Raw genomic sequence first — 24,281 nt, 5'->3', positions numbered from 1 at the left:
AAACTATTTTTAAAAGAAAAAGTTATAAAACAACAACCAGCAACTCAGAAAACAAATTATACAAAAATAATCTAAAACAAAATACACTTTTAGTAATTAAACAAAAAGAAACCAAGAAAACTATTCTATGTTTTCTCTAATTGTTTTCTAATTAAGTATTAAATTTTGTGTTAAACATTTTTTTTACAAAAAATATCTAATTACCACAACAACCTAAGGTTTTTACTAACTAATTACAACAACAACTATACACCCAATAACATTAGTGATTTTCAAAGCAGCAGTTTTTTAAGCAGCACTTACTACCAGAACTAAAGCAAAACAAAAAACTGAAAGGAAATTTGTTAAGAAAGTTGGCAGAATTAAACAATTTACTCCAGAAAATAGAATTACAGTCAGTCTGTGCCACATCGATGGATTCTATGTGCTCCAGAAACTAGAATTACAAGCTGTGCTACGGTCCAGACAAGATCAAACTTAAAATGTAAGTGAAATTTTTAGTTTCTACTTTTTCTTCTTCTAACCCCCATTTTCACCACCTCCTGTTTTCGTTTAACCAGTAGTTATTCTTTCAGTTAACAAAATTTTTGTATGAGAACTGACAATATATCTTAAAGTTACAAAATAACTGGACATTGTAAGAATGGGGGTCAAATAGAAAACTAATTTCTCTTAAAATTGAAGATGAAACCTAAAAAATCCTTTAACAAGACGTTTTGCAAGTTTAAATGGCCTAAAAATTGATTTTGCATTATCGAACTCATGTTTGCATTTTCGAAATTAAAGTTTGAATTTTCGAAAATCGCCAAAGAAGAAAATTGAACCTCCAAAAGCCTTGAAAAAGTATTTTTCATGTTTAATTACCTTGTGTGACTAGAAAATAGACTAGACTATAGAGTACACTATAGACTAGACAATAGACTAGTCTGTAAACTAGACTATATACTAGTCTATAAACTAGACTATGGACTAGAATATAGACTAGACTATAGACTAGACTATAAACTAGACTATGGACTAAAATATAGACTAGACTATAGACTAGACTATAGACTAGACTATAGACTAAACTATAGACTAGACTGTAGACTAGACTATAGACTAGACTATAGACTACACTATATACTAGACTATAGACTAGACTATATACTAGACTATAGACTAGACTATAGACTAGACTATAGACTAGACTATAGACTAGACTAGACTATAGACTAGACTATAGACTAGACTATAGACTAGACTATAGACTAGACTATAGACTAGACTATAGACTAGACTATAGACTAGACTATAGACTAGACTATAGACTAGACTATAGACTAGACTATAGACTAGACTATAGACTAGACTATAGACTAGACTATAGACTAGACTATAGACTAGACTATAGACTAGACTATAGACTAGACTATAGACTAGACTATAGACTAGACTAGACTATAGACTAGACTATAGACTAGACTATAGACTAGACTATAGACTAGACTATAGACTAGACTATAGACTAGACTATAGACTAGACTATAGACTAGACTATAGACTAGACTATAGACTAGACTATAGACTAGACTATAGACTAGATTATAGACTAGACTATAGACTAGACTATAGACTAGACTATAGACTAGACTAGCCTATAGACTAGACTATAGACTAGACTATAGACAGACTATAGACTAGACTAGACTAGACTAGACTATAGACTAGACTATAGACTAGACTATAGACTAGACTATAGACTAGACTATAGACTAGACTATAGACTAGACTATAGACTAGACTATAGACTAGACTATAGACTAGACTACAAAAGCCTTGAAAAAGTATTTTTCATGTTTATTTACCTTGTGTGACTAGACAATAGACTAGACTATAGAGTACACTATAGACTAGACAATAGACTAGTCTGTAAACTAGACTATATACTAGTCTATAAACTAGACTATGGACTAGAATATAGACTAGACTATAAACTAGACTGGACTATAGACTGGACTATAGACTAGGCTATAGACTGGACTATAGACTAGGCTATAGACTAGACTATAGACTGGACTATAGACTAGACTATAGACTGGACTATAGACTAGACTATAGACTGGATTATAGACTAGACTATAGACTAGACTATAGACTAGACTATAGACTAGACTATGGACTAGACTATAGACTAGACTATAGACTAGACTACACTATAGACTAGACTATAGACTAGACTATAGACTAGACTATAGACTAGACTATAGACTAGACTATAGACTAGACTATAGACTAGACTATAGACTAGACTATAGACTAGACTATAGACTAGATTACAGACTGGAATATAGACTAGACTATAGACTAGACTATAGACTAGACTATAGACTAGACTATACACTAGATTACAGACTGGAATATAGACTAGACTATAGACTAGACTATAGACTAGACTATAGACAAGACTATAGACTAGACTACAGACTAGACTACAGACTAGACTATAGACTAGACTATAGACTAGACTACAGTCTAGACTATAGACTAGACTACAGACTAGACTATGGACTAGACTATAGACTAGACTATAGACTAGACTATAGACTAGACTATAGACTAGACTATAGACTAGACCATAAATTAGACTATAGACTAGACTGGATTTGGCGCTAATCGAACTCATGTTCAAGTTTTTAAAATTAAAATTCGTATTTTCGAAAATCGACAAAAAGTTAAATTGAATTTTCAAAAGCCTTTAAACTATGTTGGGTCACCTTTAAAATGGATTTTACTCTATTCGAACTTGTGTACGAATTTTCAAAATGAATACAAAAATTATGAAAGTGTTAAAAAGTAAAATTTTCACTTAAATTTTTAACAAATTTCCATATTTATTCTTTTGTTTTTATTTGGCATATAATAAAACAAAGCAAAACCACCACCCCCCACCAGAGTTACACAGACACATACACACACTTTGCTAAACAAAAGTTTATGGGCATCTTATTTTGCAATAGTTTACAAATAAAATAAAACAATATTATCTAAAACAATAGGTGAAAAAAAGAAATAAACTAAATAAAAGCCACACAAACATTCTTCACCTACAATAACAGACATAGAAACAAAATATATCTTTCTATATACATATAAAGTATATCTGAATGTAAATCTTTTTAAAACGAAGCAAAATAAAGTAAATTTTAAGTTTTTTTTCAAACATAAACAAAAAAATATGAAAACAGCAAATCAAATAATCTTTATTTCTAACGTTAATTTTCTTTCAAAATAGTTATATAAAAACATTATAAAGAGAAAAAACATAAAACAGAGCAAAAATGGAAAAAACAAGGAAATAATAAAACATGAAAAGAAATTAATCTTAAAAAAACTGTCACTAAAGTGTTTTAATTGTAAAAGCAGCTCTAATCAAAGGAAAAACAGTGGTGTAAAAATTTATAATTAAAATATAAAAAAATACCTATCCCTAAATAACATTAATATTTATTTAAACGGCAACACTTTATAATATATATCTTTTAAATCACGCCTAAAAATGTGCTATTTTATACTTGCAAACATGACATTTTCCCTACATATGGCAACCTTGCATTTATTTTCTAAGCTTGCCTTTATAGCAAATGCCTTAAAGTATACTTTGCTATTGTCTAGATATTTTTAAAAATTAGTAGAAAATCATGCCTGCTGATTTTTCTGTTCACCTGGTATTTGCCAGTCGAAATATAAAACAGCATTTTGCAACTTCAAAATTTAGCGCGGTTACGAACCCTCTTTACAAAAGTGATTTAATAAGCAGAATACGGGGAAACAAGTAAAAAGCAACTGATTTCAGGAGATTTTGAGTTAATATTATTATTAATTATTAATATTATTATTAACTTAATTCAATGCGTTCCATGTATTATTTTCCTAAACTAGAATACACAACAGACTAGACTACATACTAAACTACAGACTAGACTAGACTATAGAATAAACTATAGACTACACTATAGACTAGACTAGACCATAGACTAGACTATTGACTAGTCTATACGACTAGACTATAGACTAGACCATAGACTAGACTATTGACTAAACTATAGACTAAACTACAGACTAGACTATAGAGTAGACTATAGACTAGAATATAGAGTAGACTATAGACTAGACTATAGACTAGACTATAGACTAGACTATAGACTAGACTATAGACTAGACTATAGACTAGACTATAGACTAGACTATAGACTAGACTATAGACTAGACTATAGACTAGACTAGACTATAGACTAGACTATAGACTAGACTATAGACTAGACTATAGACTAGACTATAGACTAGACTATAGACTAGACTATAGACTAGACTATAGAGTAGACTATAGACTAGACTATAGACTAGACTATAGACTAGACTATAGACTAGACTATAGACTAGACTATAGACTAGACTATAGACTAGACTATAGACTAGACTATAGACTAGACTATAGACTAGACTATAGACTAGACTATAGACTAGACTATAGACTAGACTATAGACTAGACTATAGACTAGACTATAGACTAGACTATAGACTAGACTATAGACTAGACTATAGACTAGACTATAGACTAGACTATAGACTAGACTATAGACTAGACTATAGACTAGACTATAGACTAGACTATAGACTAGACTATAGACTAGACTAGACTAGACTATAGACTAGACTATAGACTAGACTATAGACTAGACTATAGACTAGACTATAGACTAGACTATAGACTAGACTATAGACTAGACTATAGACTAGACTATAGACTAGACTATAGACTAACTATAGACTAGACTATAGACTAGACTATAGACTAGACTATAGACTAGACTATAGACTAGACTATAGACTAGACTATAGACTAGACTATAGACTAGACTATAGACTAGACTATAGACTAGACTATAGACTAGACTATAGACTAACTATAGACTAGACTATAGACTAGACTATAGACTAGACTATAGACTAGACTATAGACTAGACTATAGACTAGACTATAGACTAGACTATAGACTAGACTATAGACTAGACTATAGACTAGACTATAGACTAGACTATAGACTAGACTATAGACTAGACTAGACTAGACTAGACTAGACTATAGACTAGACTATAGACTAGACTATAGACTAGACTATAGACTAGACTATAGACTAGACTATAGACTAGACTAGACTAGACTATAGACTAGACTATAGACTAGACTATAGACTAGACTAGACTATAGACTAGACTATAGACTAGACTATAGACTAGACTAGACTATAGACTAGACTATAGACTAGACTATAGACTAGACTATAGACTACACTATAGACTAGACTATAGACTAGACTATAGACTGATCTATAGTGCAGACTATACACTGATCTATATTCCAGACTATAGACTGATCTATAGTCCAGTCTATAGTCCGATCTATAGTCCAGACTATAAACTATTCTATAGTCCAGACTATAGACTATTCTATAGTCCAGACTATAGACTATTCTATAGTCCAGACTATAGATTATTCTATAGTCCAGACTATAGATTATTCTATAGTCCAGACTATAGACTATTCTATAGTCCAGACTATGGACTATTCCATAGTCCAGACTATGGACTATTCCATAGTCCAGACTATGGACTATTCTATAGTCCAGACTATAGACTATTCTATAGTCCAGACTATAGACTATTGTATAGTCCAGACTATAGACTATTGTATAGTCCAGACTATAGACTATTCTACAGTCCAGACAATAGACTATTCTACAGTCCAGACAATAGACTATTCTACAGTCATGACAATAGACTATTCTATAGTCCAGACTATGGACTATTCTATAGTCCAGACAATAGACTATTCTATAGTCCAGACAATAGACTATTCTATAGTCCAGACAATAGACTATTCTATAGTCCAGACAATAGACTATTCTATAGTCCAGACTATAGACTGATCTATAGTCCAGACTATAGACTATGGAATTCTAAATTTTCGGCTAACATTTTAAACATTACTGTGCATTTTCTTATGTGTATTTACGCCAAAAAATAATTCAGATATAAGTCTGTGTATTTGTAGAATGTGTGTATATTTTCCTTACGGCAAACGTATGTCATACATCATCATTTACAGACAAAAATATACATTCGCTGAAGATGTTTTTATTTTCTGCAATTGAGGCATGGAAATGTACTTTCAACAATTTTGTTTTAATAACTTTGTAGTAGGCAGAAAGATTGCCAGACACAAAATATAATTATTTTACAAGGGAAAGAACTGGAATTTTTTTAAATATTTTTAATTTTATAAATTTTTTAAAAACTTAATTTAAAAAAAAACTAATTAACTTAAATTTTTTAGCTTTTTTGAAAAATATTTTTGTAAAAAAAAAGAATTAACCACAAAGAAAAAACACAATTGTACTTGAAAATACTTATTTTTAGTTGAAATTCAATTGGTGGGGAATCTTCTATGTGAAAGTAATACAGTCTGCGACGAATAGATTAAATACATCTGAAAATGAAAATTAATTATTCAATAATAAAGTAAAACTGTAAAAGTAAAAGAAATATTTAATCAATTCCATGTTATTAAATATAAAAACATAAGAAACAGTTTTCTCTCTTTCTACAATGTTTCCATTTCTTCACCCCAATACTGTATGGAAGACCGAAAAAAGTACAAGTACATAACTACAACATCACCGACAATTACTTGGTAGCTCGCTCGTTCGTTGTCTGCCGATTTTTATTTTCATTTGGCTTTCGGATTTGTACAAATGAAACAATAAAATCATTTAGTCTTTTTGGCCCAACTTCAAAACAAGCAAAATACATAAAAGCGATCGAAAATTATCGGTTAATTGATCGCGCACACACATTACGCTTACATTCGCTATACTGTACACCTGAACTACTAGTAGACATAAAAGAATTTAAAGAATTTTGCAATATTTCTAAAAATCATAAATATTGAAAACGAAAATTTTATTAGAAAATGCAAAATTTTAGTGAAAATGTTAAATTTGAATTTAATGAAAAATTGGGAAGGTATATCAAAAGATTTTTATGTAAAATATTAAATTAGTGGAAAAGTAATTATGGCTGACATATGAATAAATGGACAACCAAGGTTGATTAGTGCAATTGATAAAAAAAAGTGTAATGCGTGACGTTTTTGGTTAGACAAATAAGAATTTTGTGTGTAAATTAATGAAAATTTTAAAGAATTTTACCCAAAAAAAGTTTAATTAAATCTTAACATTTAAATAAAAACGGATCTAATAATAGAATTATAAATTAAAGAAATAAAAATATTTTATTAAACTGGAATATAGACTATTCTTAAGAACGGAATATAGACTATTCTATAGTCCAGACTATAGACTATTCTATAGTCCAGACTATAGACTATTCTATAGTCCAGACTATAGACTATTCTTTAGTCCAGACTATAGACTATTCTATAGTCCAGACTATGGACTATTCTTTAGTCCAGACTATAGACTATTCTATAGTCCAGACTATAGACTATTCTATAGTCCAGACTATAGACTATTCTATAGTCCAGACTATAGACTATTCTATAGTCCAGACTATAGACTATTCTATAGTCCAGACTATAGACTATTCTATAGTCCAGACTATAGACTATTCTATAGTCCAGACTATAGACTATTCTATAGTCCAGACTATAGACTATTCTATAGTCCAGACTATAGACTATTCTATAGTCCAGACTATAGACTATTCTATAGTCCAGACTATAGGCTATTCTATAGTCCAGACTATAGACTATTCTATAGTCCAGACTATAGACTATTCTATAGTCCAGACTATGGACTATTCTATAGTACAGACTATGGACTATTCTATAGTACAGACTATAGACTATTCTATAGTCCAGACTATAGACTATTCTATAGTCCAGACTATAGACTATTCTATAGTCCAGACTATAGACTATTCTATAGTCCAGATTATAGACTATTCTATAGTCCAGACTATAGACTATTCTATAGTCCAGACTATAGACTATTCTATAGTCCAGACTATAGACTATTCTATAGTCCAGACTATAGACTATTCTATAGTCCAGACTAAAGACTATTCTATAGTCCAGACTATAGACTATTCTATAGTCCAGACTGTAGACTATTCTAGAGTCAAGGCTATAGACTCTTCAATAGTCCAGACTATAGACTATTCTATAGTCCAGACTATAGACTATTCTATAGTCCAGACTATAGACTATTCTATAGTCCAGACTATAGACTATTCTATAGTCCAGACTATAGACTATTCTATAGTCCAGACTATAGACTATTCTATAGTCCAGACTATAGACTATTCTATAGTCCAGACTATAGACTATTCTATAGTCCAGACTATAGACTATTCTATAGTCCAGACTATAGACTATTCTATAGTCCAGACTATAGACTATTCTATAGTCCAGACTATAGACTATTCTATAGTCCAGACTATAGACTATTCTTTAGTCCAGACTATAGACTATTCTATAGTCCAGACTATGGACTATTCTTTAGTCCAGACTATAGACTATTCTATAGTCCAGACTATAGACTATTCTATAGTCCAGACTATAGACTATTCTATAGTCCAGACTATAGACTATTCTATAGTCCAGACTATAGACTATTCTATAGTCCAGACTATAGACTATTCTATAGTCCAGACTATAGACTATTCTATAGTCCAGACTATAGACTATTCTATAGTCCAGACTATAGACTATTCTATAGTCCAGACTATAGGCTATTCTATAGTCCAGACTATAGACTATTCTATAGTCCAGACTATAGACTATTCTATAGTCCAGACTATGGACTATTCTATAGTACAGACTATAGACTATTCTATAGTCCAGACTATAGACTATTCTATAGTCCAGACTATAGACTATTCTATAGTCCAGACTATAGACTATTCTATAGTCCAGACTATAGACTATTCTATAGTCCAGATTATAGACTATTCTATAGTCCAGACTATAGACTATTCTATAGTCCAGACTATAGACTATTCTATAGTCCAGACTATAGACTATTCTATAGTCCAGACTATAGACTATTCTATAGTCCAGACTAAAGACTATTCTATAGTCCAGACTGTAGACTATTCTAGAGTCAAGGCTATAGACTCTAGTCCAGACTATAGACTATTCTAGTCCAGACTATAGACTATTCTATAGTCCAGACTATAGACTATTCTATAGTCCAGACTATAGACTATTCTATAGTCCAGACTATAGACTATTCTATAGTCCAGACTATAGACTATTCTATAGTCCAGACTATAGACTATTCTATAGTCCAGACTATAGACTATTCTATAGTCCAGACTATAGACTATTCTATAGTCCAGACTATAGACTATTCTATAGTCCAGACTATAGACTATTCTATAGTCCAGACTATAGACTATTCTATAGTCCAGACTATAGACTATTCTATAGTCCAGACTATAGACTATTCTATAGTCCAGACTATAGACTATTCTATAGTCCAGACTATAGACTATTCTATAGTCCAGACTATAGACTATTCTATAGTCCAGACTATAGACTATTCTATAGTCCAGACTATAGACTATTCTATAGTCCAGACTATAGACTATTCTATAGTCCAGACTATAGACTATTCTATAGTCCAGACTATAGACTATTCTATAGTCCAGACTATAGACTATTCTATAGTCCAGACTATAGACTATTCTATAGTCCAGGCTATATAGTCTGTTCTATAGTTCAAACTATAGTCTGTTCTGAAGTTCAGACTGTAGTCTATTTTATAGTCCAGACTATAGTCCAAACTATAGAATAGTCGAAATGTTTACATAAATATATATTTTACAGACACTTAGTAGCAGCCATTGATATAGAACCCGGTGATATACTAATCGAGGAGCAACCCTTATTGATCACCACTCACTGGGAATGTGAACAAATGAAATGCTCCAAATGTTGTGAGGATTCTTTTGTCATGTGCAAGTAAGATTTTCATATCAATTATTTCAAAAAATTCTTTAAAGAATTTCTCAATCTCTCCCCAGACAATGTCAATTCTTTCCGCTTTGTATGGATTGCAGTGATCACGATCGTTTTGAATGTGAATTTTTTCAAACACAAGCCAAACATATTTCCAAAAATTTGCTCATAAATAATTATGCTCTCAATGCACTAATTAAACTTTTATTATTACGTGAAAATCCCGACACAACAGAGAAATGTCAAAATCTTTTACCACATAATTTCAAATTAAATGAATATCGCGAGAGTGATATGTGGCAAGATCATGAAGAGAATATTGTACAGCCATTATTGCAATCGGGCTTTATGGATACTTTGTCTAGGGCCAAGGAGCAGGACTGTTTAGATGGAGATCTTTTGCATAAATTATGTATATTAATAGATGCAAACGCTTTTGAGGTGTCCAGTAAAGTGATGGGTGATTCGTTGAAGGGTATTTATGTACATGCAGCAAAAATGCCACATCATTGTGTACCGAATGCAGCCACCTCGATAGATGATGAATATAATATGAGAATATATGCTGGAGTACCCATTAAAGCGGGAGAGATTATTTATAATTCATTTACAAATCCATTGATGGTAAGGATTAGATGTGTTTTTGGATTTTGTTTAAGGATTTTTCACAATTATTTTTTCAGGGCACCATACAACGTCAACTTCACTTACGAATGACTCGACATTTTGAATGTGACTGCAGTCGTTGTCTAGATCCCACTGAATTGGGTACCCATATGAGTTCGATTAAATGTAAACACTGTAATGAAGGATTTGCTATTTGTAATCGTGGTAAATGGTCTTGTGAACAATGCAATAACACTATCGATCCTATACAAGTACAAAAACTACTCACAGAAGTCTCTGAGGCAATGGCCAATGTTAATGGTGATATAATGGCTTACGAAGAATTACTACATAAATATTCTGGAGATTTTCATCCCAATCATTTTCTTATGATTGATTTAAAACAAAATATTGCCACCATTTTAAGAAGTATACTAATGAATCCCATGTGTAAACCGGGCAAAGAGGTTTTAGAAAGACGTTTAGATTTATGCGAGGAATTACTGCCAGTTGTGAAGTCTGTAATACCGGGTTATTCTAAATTATATGCCATAGCTTTGTATGAGTATTTGCTGTCTTTTCTAGAGTTATCCGAATTGGATTTTCGTTGTAAAGAATTGTCCAAGGATGTTTATGTTGTAAGAGAATTAACAATTTTAAAATTTAAAGTGATTTTATACTAAACAATTTCTATTTATAGAAAAAATTAGAATTTGCCAAAGAAATTGCTGCCGAGGCAAAAGAGTTATTAGCGTTTGAGCCAGTTAATTCACCGGAGGGTCATCTGGTACGACGCATCTCTATACAACAGGAACAAATTGAAGAAAATTTACATAAACTGGCCGCTAAATAAATTTACGTTTTTTGATTATGTAAAATAAAATATTTTGATTTTTTTAGAAAAAGAAACGTTTTTTTTTTAATTGGAAGATTCAAATGTAAATCGAGTCCAGACTAGTCTATTCTATAGTCCAGACAATATTATTCTATAGTCCAGACAATAGTATTCTATAGTCCGGACTATAGTCTATTCTATAGTCCAGACTATAGTATATTCTATAGTCCAGACTATAGTATATTCTATAGTCCAGACTATAGTATATTCTATAGTCCAGACTATAGTATATTCTATAGTCCAGACTATAGTCTATTCTATAGTCCAGACTATAGCCTCTTCTATAGTCCAGACAATAGTATTCTATAGTCTATTCTATAGTCCAGACTATAGTCTATTATATAGTCCAGACTATAGTCTATTCTATAGTCCAGACTATAGTCTATTCTATAGTCCAGACTATAGCCTCTTCTATAGTCCAGACAATAGTATTCTATAGTCCGGACTATAGTCTATTATATAGTCTAGACTATAGTCTTATATAGTCCAGACCATAGTTTATTCTATAGTCCAGACTATAGTATATTCTATAGTCCAGACTATAGGCTATTCTATAGTCCAGACTATAGGCTATTCTATAGTCCAGACTATAGGCTATTCTATAGTCCAGACTATAGGCTATTCTATAGTCCAGACTATAGTCTATTCTATAGTCCAGACTATAGTCTATGCTATAGTCCAGACTATAGTCCAGACTATAGCGTCTTCTATAGTACAAACTATAGTCTATTCTATAGTCCGGACTATAGTCTATTCTATAGTCCAGACTATAGTCTATTCTATAGTCCAGACTATAGTATATTCTATAGTCCAGACTATAGTCTATTCTATAGTCCAGACTATAATCTATTCTATAGTCCAGACTATATAGTATTCTATAGTCTATTCTATAGTCCAGACTATAGTCTATTATATAGTCCAGACTATAGTCTATTCTATAGTCCAGACTATAGTCTATTCTATAGTCCAGACTATAGCCTCTTCTATAGTCCAGACAATAGTATTCTATAGTCCGGACTATAGTCCAGACTATAGTCTATTATATAGTCCAGACCATAGTTTATTCTATAGTCCAGACTATAGTATATTCTATAGTCCAGACTATAGGCTATTCTATAGTCCAGACTATAGGCTATTCTATAGTCCAGACTATAGGCTATTCTACAGTCCAGACTATAGGCTATTCTATAGTCCAGACTATAGTCTATGCTATAGTCCAGACTATAGCCTCTTCTATAGTACAGACTATAGTCTATTCTATAGTCCGGACTATAGTCTATTCTATAGTCCAGACTATAGTCTATTCTATAGTCCAGACTATAGTATATTCTATAGTCCAGACTATAGTCTATTCTATAGTCCAGACTATAGTCTATTCTATAGTCCAGACTATAGTCTATTCTATAGTCCAGACTATAGTCTATTCTATAGTCCAGACAATAGTATTCTATAGTCCGGACTATAGTCTATTCTATAGTCCAGACTATAGTCTATTATATAGTCCAGACTATAGTATATTCTATAGTCCAGACAATAGTATTCTATAGTCCGGACTATAGTCTATTCTATAGTCCAGACTATAGGCTATTCTATAGTCCAGACTATAGGCTATTCTATAGTCCAGACTATAGTCTATGCTATAGTCCAGACTATAGTCTATTCTATAGTCCAGACTATGGTCTATTCTATAGTCCAGACTATAGCCTCTTCTATAGTCCAGACTAAGGTCTATTCTATAGTCCAGACTATAGCCTCTTCTATAGTACAGACTATAGTCTATTCTATAGTCCAGACTATAGTCTATTCTATAGTCCAGTCTATAGTCTATTCTATTGTCCAGACTATACTCTATTCTATAGTCCAGACAAGAGTCTATTCTATAGTCCAGGCTATAGTCTATTCTATAGTTCAGACTGTAGTATACTATAGGCCAGACTATATTATATTCTATAGTCCAGACTGTAGTCTATTCTATAGTCCAGATTATACTCTATTATATAGCCCAGACTATAGTCTATTCTATAGTTGTCTCGCCAATTCTACAATTTTGCGACACCCTTTTAAAAAACTTACAATCACACAATCTAATAGCCTGTCAGAGAAATTAATATCTGAGTATGCAAATACATAATTGTGTGAGTATCTGCAAAGGGAAAAATCAGCTAATCTTATAAATAAATATGTACATATATGTGTGATGTACAATATACATATATTTACTTATGAGTAGACAAAATATTTTATATAGTTTTTTTCTTTAAATGTTTGCAAAACTATAAAATTTTGCACAAGAGATATAAAAATTTGAAAGTAAATCATATCGTGTAGGTACATTTGGTTGAGTTGTCAACAGTCTTTAAAGAGTCTAGAAACGCATTAATAACGGGAAAATATATTTAAAATTTATTTTAGAATATAAAAAAACTGTTATAATATAGAACAAATGGAAGAACATTTTGAGAAAAAATGTACCATAGAAAGTAATGAAAAGTTGGGAAGGTAAAACTTAAAGCTAATTTAAACAAAATATATAACTGAGGTTTTCACAAAATTAATAGATATGTTCAGGCCAAACAGGATCTAACAGCAGGTGAATGTGTGCTACTGGAGCAACCTTCTTTGTTATTGGCCTCGAATGGCGAAAACCGATGTCAAAATTGTTACAAATTAACCCATAATTACTGCCGGTAAGTTAAATATGCATTAACACGATCATATTTGAAAAATAAAAGGAAATTTGTTTAGTTCATGCTTAATTACGCCTTTATGTGAAATGTGTAAACAACATTACGATTATGACTGCCAGAAACTAGCAACTATGTCCGATCTAGATATCAATAACTTACAAAAATACCCCGATACTTATGGCATTATAAAATTTCTATTACTACAAGAAAATCCTCTTACACAACAACATTTCGAGACTATTTTACAGGCAGAAAATCATATGGAACAGAGACGTAATACACAAATTTGGTTTCACTATAGTAAAAATGTAGTAGATCCAATTTTAGAATCGGGAATTTTAAAGTACTTATCACATGGTTCCGAGATAAATGGAGAATTTTTACAACGTTTATGTGGTTTTATTGATGTCAATAGTTTTGAAATACGTGCCCCTGATACGGGTTCAATGAAGGGTGTTTATGTTAAGGGTGCTCTACTGTCGCATGATTGTATGGCCAATACTTGTATAGCGATCGATGATAAATATTGTATGAAAATCTATGCTAATAGAGCAATAAAAGCGGGTGAAATTGTTACAAATTGTTATACGAATATAATGTTGGTAAGTTATTGATCAGCTCTAGTTCATTTCCAGGTCAGTTCTAGTTCAGTTCTAGTTCAGTTCTAGTTCAGTTCTAGTTCAGTTCTAGTTCAGTTCTAGTTCAGCTCTTGTTTGGTTCTAGTTCAGTACTAGTTCATTTCTAGTTCAATTCTAGTTCAATTCTAGTTCAGTTCTAGTTTAGTTCTAGTTCAGTTCTAGTTCAGTTCTAGTTCTGTTCTAGTTCAGTTCTAGTTCAGTTCTAGTTCAGTTCTAGTTAAGTTCTAGTTCAGTTCTAGTTCAGTTCTAGTTCAGTTCTAGTTCAGTTCTAGTTCATTTCTAGTTCAGTTCTAATTCAGTTCATGTTCAGTTCTGGTGCAGTTCCAGTTCAGCTCTTGTTCAGTTCTAGTTCAGTTCTAGTTCATTTCTAGTTCAATTCTAGTTCAGTTCTAGTTCAGTTCTAATTCAGTTCTGGTTCAGTTCTAGTTCAGTTCTAGTTCAGTTCTAGTTCAGTTCTAGTTCAGTTCTAGTTCAGTTCTAGTTCAGTTCTAGTTCAGTTCTAGTTCATTTCTAGTTCAATTCTAGTTCAGTTCTAGTTCAGTTCTAATTCAGTTCAGTTCTAGTTCAGTTCTAGTTCAGTTCTAGTTCAGTTCTAGTTCAGTTCTAGTTCAGTTCTAGTTCAGTTCTAGTTTAGTTCTAGTTCAGTTCTAGTTCAGTTCTAGTTCAGTTCTAGTTCAGTTCTAGTTCAGTTCTAGTTCAGTTCTAGTTCAGTTCTAGTTCAGTTCTAGTTCAGTTCTAGTTCAGTTCTAGTTAAGTTCTAGTTTGGTTCTAGTTCAGTTCTATTTCAGTTCTAGTTCAGTTCCAGTTCAGCTCTTGTTCAGTTCTAGTTCAGTTCTAGTTCATTTCTAGTTCAGTTCTAGTTCAGTTCCAGTTCAGTTCCAGTTCAGTTCTAGTTCAGTTCCAGTTGAGTTCTAATTCAGTTCTAATTCAGTTCATGTTCAGTTCTGGTTTAGTTCTAGTTCAGTTCTAGTTCAGTTCTAGTTCAGTTCTAGTTCAGTTCTAGTTCAGTTCTAGTTCAGTTCTAGTTCAGTTCTAGTTCAGTTCTAGTTCAGTTCTAGTTCAGTTCTAGTTCAGTTCTAGTTCAGTTCTAGTTCAGTTCTAGTTCAGTTCTAGTTCAGTTCTAGTTCAGTTCAAGTTCAGTTCTAGTTCAGTTCCAGTTCAGCTCTTGTTCAGTTCTAGTTCAGTTCTAATTCAGTTCTAATTCAGTTCAGGTTCAGTTCTAGTTCAGTTCTAGTTCAGTTCTAGTTCAGTTCTAGTTCAGTTCTAGTTCAGTCTAGTTCAGTTCTAGTTCAGTTCTAGTTCAGTTCTAGTTCAGTTCTAGTTCAGTTCTAGTTCAGTTCTAGTTCAGTTCTAGTTCAGTTCTAGTTCAGTTCTAGTTCAGTTCTAGTTCAGTTCTAGTTCAGTTCTAGTTCAGTTCTAGTTCAGTTCTAGTTCAAGTTCAGTTCTAGTTCAGTTCCAGTTCAGCTCTTGTTCAGTTCTAGTTCAGTTCTAGTTCAGTTCTAATTCAGTTCTAATTCAGTTCTAATTCAGTTCAGGTTCAGTTCTAGTTCAGTTCTAGTTCAGTTCTAGTTCAGTTCTAGTTCAGTTCAAGTTCAGTGCTAGTTCAGTTCTAGTTCAGTTCTAGTTCAGTTCTAGTTCAGTTCTAGTTCTAGTTCAGTTCTAGTTCAGTTCTAGTTCAGTTCTAGTTCAGTTCTAGTTCAGTTCTAGTTCAGTTCTAGTTCAGTTCTAGTTCAGTTCTAGTTCAGTTCTAGTTCAGTTCTAGTTCAGTTCTAGTTCAGTTCTAGTTCAGTTCTAGTTCAGTTCTAGTTCAGTTCTAGTTCAGTTCTAGTTCAGTCCTAGTTCAGTTCTAGTTAAGTTCTAGTTTAGTTCTATTTCAGTTCTAGTGCAGTTCTAGTTCAGTTTTAGCTCAGTTATTTAATCTTTCCAGAATACTTCCGAACGTAGACGAATTCTGCAGGAAGGTAAATATTTCTACTGCACCTGTAAACGTTGTGAAGATCCTCAAGAATTAGGATCACATATGTCCACCTTAAAATGTACCGGTTGTCATAACGGTTACATGATTAGAAAGCAAGAGAATACTGAAAAATGGCAATGTATCGAGTGTAAACATCAAGAGACTAACGAAAATGTAGAGCACGTACTAAAAGACCTTCAGAACGAGGAACTAGAAAAGCCTAAAAATCTAAGGGAAATGGAAATGTGGCTACAAAAGTTGGAAAAAAGTTTACATCCTCAGCATTATATGATCATAGATGTTAAACAGAATATAGCGGCAGCATTGAGAAACATAATTAATGATATCAGTTGTTGTCCCGGACGTAAAGTTTATGAGCGTAAGATTGATTTATGTAAAGACATTTTGAAGGTTCTCAATGTAATTGCTCCCGGTATATCGAGGCATAAAGCTATTGTTATGTATGAACTGGGAAGCACTTGGGCGGAATATAATCGTTTGCGTTATCAGGAAAAAGAATTGAGTAAAAAGGATTTGCAGGTATTTTTTGTTATTCGAAAATTGTTGTTCAAATTTTATATTTATATAGTATTTCTCTATTTTTGTAGGACTTACTACTGGAATCAGATTTAATGTTACGCGATTCTATTCACATGTTGCTGCATGAACCCAAAGAAACTCCGGAGGGGAAATTATTACAGTCTATGTTGCAGGAATTGAAATATTTACAAACCGATATAAAAATGTTAAAATAGCGAATGATTTGTTTTTAAAATAAACTTATTGTTTTAATTACATCATTTAAATGTTATTTAATATTATTTGTTTTATCACGGCGAATAATAAAATACTATCGATACAGATACAGGGTTTCTAAAAGCATGATTTGGGGAAAAAAAATTGTCGGAGAATTTGTGGTTTGTTTTATTACATATGCTTTGCATTCTCATTATCGGACAAAAAATTAGAAATAAGATATAATTTGAAGGAAGACGAATACATTTTGGGATTAAAATCCTGGTTACTTTTAATAGTTTGGCGCTCACTGCCCCTAATTAAGAAGTGCCATCGGTGTAAGTGAGCGTAATTTTACGCTAAAACAAATGATGATTTTATTATTGGTCTTATGAAAAAACTAATCGTACAGAAATTTAATGAAATTGAAAATAAAATTAAAAAAAAAACAACATCATTTGGCCAAAAATAAAATAATGCTTGCATGCAAAATTTACACATAAAAACAAGAAAGATTGATTGAAATGAACTTATGCAGATAAAAAAATACAGAATAGATGTAATAGGTATGACAACTCTAAAATACGCTACACTTTGTTTAAAAAGTAACTTTTTTAGTCAAAATATAGATCAAGTTTAGCTTCAGTACAATTTTCTATCAGTTCTAGTTCAGCTCCAATTACTTTTTATTTAAGATCTAGTTAGTTCAGTTCTAGTTCTAGTTCAGTTCAGTTCTAGTTCAGTTCTAGTTCTGTTCTAGTTCAGTTCTAGTTCAGTTCTAGTTCAGTTCTAGTTCAGTTCTAGTTCAGTTCTAGTTCAGTTCTAGTTCAGTTCTAGTTTCAGTTCTAGTTCAGTTCTAGTTCTAGTTCAGTTCAGTTCTAGTTCAGTTCTAGTCTGTTCTAGTTCAGTTCTAGTTCAGTTCTAGTTCAGTTCTAGTTCAGTTCTAGTTCAGTTCTAGTTCAGTTCTAGTTCAGTTCTAGTTCAGTTCTAGTTCAGTTCTAGTTCAGTTCTAGTTCAGTTCTAGTTCTGTTCTAGTTCAGTTCTAGTTCAGTTCTAGTTCAGTTCTAGTTCAGTTCTAGTTCAGTTCGTTCTAGTTCAGTTCTAGTTCAGTTCTAGTTCAGTTCTAGTTCAGTTCTAGTTCAGTTCTAGTTCAGTTCTAGTTCAGTTCTAGTTCAGTTCTAGTTCAGTTCTAGTTCAGTTCTAGTTCAGTTCTAGTTCAGTTCTAGTTCAGTTCTAGTTCAGTTCTAGTTCAGTTCTAGTTCAGTTCTAGTTCAGTTCTAGTTCAGTTCTAGTTCAGTTCTAGTTCAGTTCTAGTTCAGTTCTAGTTCAGTTCTAGTTCAGTTCTAGTTCAGTTCTAGTTCAGTTCTAGTTCAGTTCTAGTTCAGTTCTAGTTCAGTTCTAGTTCAGTTCTAGTTCAGTTCTAGTTCAGTTCTAGTTCAGTTCTAGTTCAGTTCTAGTTCAGTTCTAGTTCAGTTCTAGTTCAGTTCTAGTTCAGTTCTAGTTCAGTTCTAGTTCAGTTCTAGTTCAGTTCTAAGTTCAGTTCTAGTTCAGTTCTAATTCAGTTCTAGTTCAGTTCTAGTTCAGTTCTAGTTCAGTTCTAGTTCAGTTCTAGTTCAGTTCTAGTTCAGTTCTAGTTCAGTTCTAGTTCAGTTCTAGTTCAGTTCAGTTCTAGTTCAGTTCAGTTTCTAGTTCAGTTCAGTTCTAGTTCAGTTCTAGTTCAGTTCTAGTTCAGTTCTAGTTCAGTTCTAGTTCAGTTCTAGTTCAGTTCTAGTTCAGTTCTAGTTCAGTTCTAGTTCAGTTCTAGTTCAGTTCTAGTTGAGTTCTAGTTCAGTTCTAGTTCAGTTCTAGTTCAGTTCTAGTTCAGTTCTAGTTCAGTTCTAGTTCAGTTCTAGTTCAGTTCTAGTTCAGTTCTAATTCAGTTCTAGTTCAGTTCTAGTTCAGTTCTAGTTCAGTTCTAGTTCAGTTCTAGTTCAGTTCTAGTTCAGTTTAGTTCAGTTCTAGTTCAGTTCTAGTTCAGTTCTAGTTCAGTTCTAGTTCAGTTCTAGTTCAGTTCTAGTTCAGTTCAGTTCTAGTTCAGTTCTAGTTCAGTTCTAGTTCTAGTTCAGTTCTAGTTCAGTTCTAGTTCAGTTCTAGTTCAGTTCTAGTTCAGTTCTAGTTCAGTTCGTGCAGTTCTAGTGTTTGAGTTCTAGTTCTAGTTCAGTTCTAGTTCAGTTCTAGTTCAGTTCTAGTTCAGTTCTAGTTCAGTTCTAGTTCAGTTCTAGTTCTTCTAGTTCAGTTCTAGTTCAAGTTCTAGTTCAGTTCTAGTTCAGTTCTAGTTCAGTTCTAGTACAGTTCCAATTCAGTTCTAGTTCGTTCTAGTTCAGTCCAATTCAGTTCTAGTTCAGTTCTAGTTCACTTCTAGTTTCAGTTCCAATTCAGTTCTAGTTCATTTCAATTGTCAGTCTACCATCTGTAGCGTAACATTTCCCTTATTTTTTTCAAACTCAACAAAAACAAAATTGTCGTATTTTAATTAATTATTTCGAAAAGACTAATTCATTATACGCTAGTTACACTTACGGTTAGTTGACACCTGCTAAAACAAATGTACTAAAAACCGTGCAAAAATAAATCCAAAAGACATTTTTTATTAAAAATATCGTGGTAAAAAAAGTGAAAATATGACGGAGGAGTTTAATGATAAGTGTGAAATACAAGAAAATCCAGAAATTGGAAGGTGATAAATAAAGTGTATTACTTAAATAAAAAATTATTTAATTTGATATGAAATTCTGAAAAATTTCAGATATGTTAGAGCTGTGGATAAAATTAAGGCCGGTGAAACGTTATTGCTGGAAAGACCTATATTAATTTTGCCCACTGCGGGAGATAAACGTTGCTGTAATTGTTTTAAATATGCTCAAAAGTATTGTGGGTAGGTTGTGAAATAAGTAACTAACCTTAAATTTGGCTAAAGAAAATAAGTCATATCCGTCATATTGACCTAATTCCAGTAAATGTCAGATATCCCCCCTTTGTTTGGATTGTACACAACACAGTGAATTTGATTGCAACACTTTGACAGCCATGACCGATTTAAAGCATGAGGAATTAAAAAAATTTCCCGAATCTTATGGCATTATCAAGTGCCTCTTGCTATCGGAAAATCCTGATGGTAAAGATGATTTTAGCAAAATTCTACTATTAGAATCCCACCTGGATAAGAGACGTAATACCCCAATATGGCAAGAACGGAATAAGAGAATCATACAACCGATATTAAAGTCAAATCTTAAGAAATATTTTCAATTGGCTGATAAAATAGATGAAGAATATCTACAGCATATATGTGGCGTTTTAGATGTAAATACCTATGAGATTAGAGCACCTGATATGGCGTCTATGAGTGCATTGTACTTAAAAGGTTCACTATTATCTCATCAATGTTGTCCAAATGCAAATGTTGCTATTGATGATATTTATCGGATAAAGATCTATGCCAATCGTGATATTGACAAAGAGGAAATGGTGACAAATTGTTATACAAATGTTTTGTTGGTAAGTGTAGCGCTAAAAATAAAAAAATGTTTAAAAACTAAATCGTATTGACTAGTTCTAGTTCTGTTTTAGTTCAGTTCTAGTTTAATTCTAGTTCAGTTTTAGTTCAGTTCTAGTTCAATTCTAGTTCAGTTCTAATTCAGTTCCAGTTCAGTTTTAGTTCAGTTCTAGTTCAGTTCTAGTTCAGTTCTAGTTTAGTTATAGTTCTAGTTCAGTTCCAGTTCTGTTTCAGTTCAGTTCTAGTTCAGTTCTAGTTCAGTTCTAGTTCTAGTTCAGTTCTAGTTCAGTTCTAGTTCAGTTCTAGTTCAGTTCTAGTTCAGTTCTAGTTCAGTTCTAGTTCAGTTTTAGTTTAGTTCTAGTTCAGTTCTAGTTCAGTTCTAGTTCAGTTCTAGTTCAGTTCTAGTTCAGTTCTAGTTCAGTTCTAGTTCAGTTCTAGTTCAGTTCTAGTTCGGTTCTAGTTCAGTTCTAGTTCAGTTCTAGTTCTAGTTCAGATCTAGTTCAGTTCTAGTTCAGTTCTAGTTCAGTTCTAGTTCAGTTCTAGTTCAGTTCTAGTTCAGTTCTAGTTCAGTTCTAGTTCAGTTCTAGTCCAGTTCTAGTTCAGTTCTAGTTCAGTTATAGTTCAGTTCTAGTTCAGTTCTAGTTCAGTTCTAGTTCAGTTCTAGTTCAGTTCTAGTTCAGTTCTAGTTCAGTTCTAGTTCAGTTCTAGTTCAGTTCTAGTTCAGTTCTAGTTCAGTTCTAGTTCAGTTCTAGTTCAGTTCTAGTTCAGTTCTAGTTCAGTTCTAGTTCAGTTCTAGTTCAGTTCTAGTTCAGTTCTAGTTCAGTTCTAGTTCAGTTCTAGTTCAGTTCTAGTTCAGTTCTAGTTCAGTTCTAGTTCAGTTCTAGTTCAGTTCTAGTTCAGTTCTAGTTCAGTTCTAGTTCAGTTCTAGTTCAGTTCTAGTTCAGTTCTAGTTCAGTTCTAGTTCAGTTCTAGTTCAGTTCTAGTTCAGTTCTAGTTCAGTTCTAGTTCAGTTTTAGTTCAGTTCTAGTTCAGTTTTAGTTCTAGTTCAGTTCTAGTTCAGTGAACCATTAATCATTTTTCCACGTATTTGTTTCTAGGGCACTGCCGAAAGACGTCACATTCTTCAAGAAGGCAAGTACTTCCTCTGCAATTGTCCACGCTGTGAGGATCCTACCGAAATGGGTTCTCATATGAGTAGTTTCATTTGTGCTCCCTGTGCTGGCAATAATAAAGAAGGTTACATTGTCTACCAAGCTGCCAACAAAAAATGGCAATGCCCAGTCTGCAACCATAGTCTTCGAACCGAACAGGTGGAAACCATTATAGATAAAGCCAAAGAAGAAGTATTTCATGCCCAAGATGATCTTAGACGTTACGAAATACTCTTGGCCAAACTTAGTACTATTTTACATAAAAATCACTATATTATGGTGGATATAAAACAAAATATAGCCAATATATTGCGCAACGTTATTATGAATAGTTTACAGAGACCTGGCCGTCGGGTGTACGAGAGGAAAGTGCGTTTGTGTCAGGAATTGGTTATGGTCTTGCATATTATACAACCGGGTATATCGAGACTTAAAGCGATTGCTTTATATGAATTGGCAAATGCTTCAGCAGAATTGTATCGTTTGCGTTTTGGTGAAAAGGAGCTGACAGAAGAGGAATTACATCATTATTTAAGACAATGTGAAGCAATGTTTAAGGAATCCATACGCATGTTGCTTTATGAACCACCCCAAACTCCCGAAGGGGAATTGATGAAAAGTATGATGGGCCAATTGAAAGATTTAAAGAATGATATACAAATGTTAGAGAAAGCAATGGAGGTGAAAGTTTAATTTGAAAAATTTAGGTTAATGAAAGTGAATAAATAAATTTTCTAAATTTTTTTTGGTGTTTTTTACTTTTCCCGAGTAAGTAATCATAGGACTCATGCTGTGATAGTTCATTTATATTATAAAAAAAAACTTACCTTTTTCCTTTCCTGCATGTTAATTTAATTCTCCAGAATCTGCTCAATTACTGCCATTAAATCCTTAGCTACCGTAAAACGTTCCCAACACACTGAACCCGGACAATCAACACATTTATTTAATAGCTGCCATAATTTTGGATATGCCTCATTTACTTCGGGGGGTATGGGATAGAGAAAACCTTTCGTGTGATCTCTAAATAGATCTTCTCTAAGAAACTGACAAGCAGAATACACATTTATATCACTGATATTATAAGAAGCTATATCATCTGCTGAATAAGCAAAACAACCCGGACATTCTATATACTCATGTTTATGTATGGAGGATTTGTATTTAGCCTTAGATGAATCCACTATGAATAGAGTATCCAAATCGATAAAATATAATTTATTTTTGATTGTATCATATACCATATTATCGGCCGTAAGATCGGTTATATAGAAACGGTAATTTTTAAAACCATAGGAAAATTTTAAAGCTGCCTGTAGTAATTGTTTGGAAATTTCCAATTTTAAAGGAAATTCCATTTGGAAATAATGATATAAATCTTGACCGGCATATTGTTGGTAAAGGGTAAAACCACACACTTTATAGGTTTTGGGTACCGGAAAGTTTTGCTGCTCTAGTAGGGGCATTAACAAAGGTTGTATATTGTTTATTAAGTAATGCCAAATAGTGATTTCTGTTAGATTTAAATGCACTTGCTGTAAAGCTTTTATGAAATTTTCAAAACTCTTTAAAGGAGCAAATTGCATGCCTTGTAAAGCATTATGCTGCTCCAAAAATTCTTGTTTCAATTCTTTAATTTTCAGTTCACTTGTTTCTAAATTTTGTGCCTTAAATAAATATTTAGTTATCAGTTTTTCGTGGGAGTTTTTTAACTGCACCAATTGGTTGTTTCTTTTGCAAGATCTTTCAGGTAATAGGTTTATTAGCTGCCTTATGGAAAACTCATTATCTGCTTCGATTTTGTGAAAGAAATTTAAACAATTTTCTATTTGATGTTCAAAACACTTTTGGCAATATTTTAAATCTTGTTCGAAGTGTTTTCTATGTAAAGTTTGCGGTCTGGTGGTGTGATCTTTTGTATCCAGGGTATTGAGTACTATAATTAGCAAGAATATGAAACGTATGTGGGAAAATTGTCGTTGCATGGACTTGGTGCGAAAAATTACTGAAAAGAAAAACGAGAATTGAAATCAAACTTAAGATATAAGAATC

The 24,281-nt window shown here is 32.5% G+C and overlaps 4 protein-coding genes across 6 annotated transcripts in view; 3 read left to right on the top strand and 1 right to left on the bottom strand.

Moving 5' to 3' along the window:
* Nucleotides 1–24,281, bottom strand: part of LOC119603914 — a 43,815-nt gene that overhangs the window by 2,304 nt on the left and 17,230 nt on the right. The window contains exons 2-3 of one of the 2 annotated variants that reach the window (XM_037956198.1): nt 23,057–24,234; nt 6,004–6,530 (exon numbers count right to left, since the gene is read on the bottom strand). In XM_037956198.1, the coding sequence (XP_037812126.1) occupies nt 23,081–24,234 (1,154 nt within the window). In that variant the 3' untranslated portion in view covers nt 6,004–6,530; nt 23,057–23,080. Of the gene's footprint in view, nt 1–6,003; nt 6,531–23,056; nt 24,235–24,281 lie in introns of those variants that run through there. The other variant, XM_037956199.1, reaches the window with a different exon arrangement.
* LOC119603911 (SET domain-containing protein SmydA-8) lies at nt 29–11,530 on the top strand. 2 transcript variants are annotated; one of them, XM_037956195.1, is made up of 5 exons: nt 29–484; nt 9,894–10,028; nt 10,091–10,649; nt 10,709–11,269; nt 11,332–11,530. In XM_037956195.1, exons 2-5 carry the CDS (start codon nt 9,985–9,987, stop codon nt 11,482–11,484), a joined length of 1,317 nt encoding a protein of 438 aa, XP_037812123.1. In that variant the 5' UTR covers nt 29–484; nt 9,894–9,984; the 3' UTR covers nt 11,485–11,530. The 2 variants fall into 2 exon arrangements, with proteins under 2 accessions (XP_037812123.1, XP_037812122.1); XM_037956194.1 differs by lacking the exon at nt 29–484 and adding an exon at nt 7,014–7,066.
* On the top strand, nt 13,850–17,563 carry LOC119603912 (SET domain-containing protein SmydA-8-like). Its single transcript, XM_037956196.1, has 5 exons — nt 13,850–14,025; nt 14,085–14,213; nt 14,272–14,815; nt 16,779–17,348; nt 17,417–17,563. The coding sequence occupies exons 1-5, from the start codon at nt 13,970–13,972 to the stop codon at nt 17,561–17,563; spliced, it is 1,446 nt and encodes a 481-aa protein (XP_037812124.1). The 5' UTR covers nt 13,850–13,969.
* LOC119603910 (SET domain-containing protein SmydA-8) lies at nt 20,048–22,972 on the top strand. Its single transcript, XM_037956193.1, has 4 exons — nt 20,048–20,259; nt 20,329–20,457; nt 20,537–21,080; nt 22,176–22,972. The coding sequence occupies exons 1-4, from the start codon at nt 20,204–20,206 to the stop codon at nt 22,920–22,922; spliced, it is 1,476 nt and encodes a 491-aa protein (XP_037812121.1). The 5' UTR covers nt 20,048–20,203; the 3' UTR covers nt 22,923–22,972.

The sequence above is a fragment of the Lucilia sericata genome, unplaced genomic scaffold (assembly GCF_015586225.1).
Source record: "Lucilia sericata isolate MDLA Ls3-8-SP2 unplaced genomic scaffold, ASM1558622v1 Contig000346F_arrow, whole genome shotgun sequence".
Lineage (NCBI taxonomy): Eukaryota > Metazoa > Arthropoda > Insecta > Diptera > Calliphoridae > Lucilia > Lucilia sericata.
This window is presented reverse-complemented; position numbering and strand designations above follow the sequence as displayed.

What these genes read in the sequence shown, in the direction of transcription:
- LOC119603912 (XM_037956196.1), top strand. Translation starts at nt 13,970, where the DNA reads ATGGAAGAACATTTTGAGAAAAAATGTACCATAGAAAGTAATGAAAAG. An exon ending in TTAACCCATAATTACTGCCG is followed by an intron (nt 14,214 to 14,271) that starts GTAAGTTAAATA and finishes AAATTTGTTTAG; the next exon opens with TTCATGCTTAATTACGCCTT. An exon ending in TGAGTAAAAAGGATTTGCAG is followed by an intron (nt 17,349 to 17,416) that starts GTATTTTTTGTT and finishes CTATTTTTGTAG; the next exon opens with GACTTACTACTGGAATCAGA.
- LOC119603910 (XM_037956193.1), top strand. Translation starts at nt 20,204, where the DNA reads ATGACGGAGGAGTTTAATGATAAGTGTGAAATACAAGAAAATCCAGAA. An exon ending in TATGCTCAAAAGTATTGTGG is followed by an intron (nt 20,458 to 20,536) that starts GTAGGTTGTGAA and finishes ACCTAATTCCAG; the next exon opens with TAAATGTCAGATATCCCCCC. An exon ending in GTTATACAAATGTTTTGTTG is followed by an intron (nt 21,081 to 22,175) that starts GTAAGTGTAGCG and finishes ATTTGTTTCTAG; the next exon opens with GGCACTGCCGAAAGACGTCA.
- LOC119603911 (XM_037956194.1), top strand. Translation starts at nt 7,014, where the DNA reads ATGCAAAATTTTAGTGAAAATGTTAAATTTGAATTTAATGAAAAATTG. An exon ending in CATTTACAAATCCATTGATG is followed by an intron (nt 10,650 to 10,708) that starts GTAAGGATTAGA and finishes TTATTTTTTCAG; the next exon opens with GGCACCATACAACGTCAACT. An exon ending in TGTCCAAGGATGTTTATGTT is followed by an intron (nt 11,270 to 11,331) that starts GTAAGAGAATTA and finishes TTCTATTTATAG; the next exon opens with AAAAAATTAGAATTTGCCAA.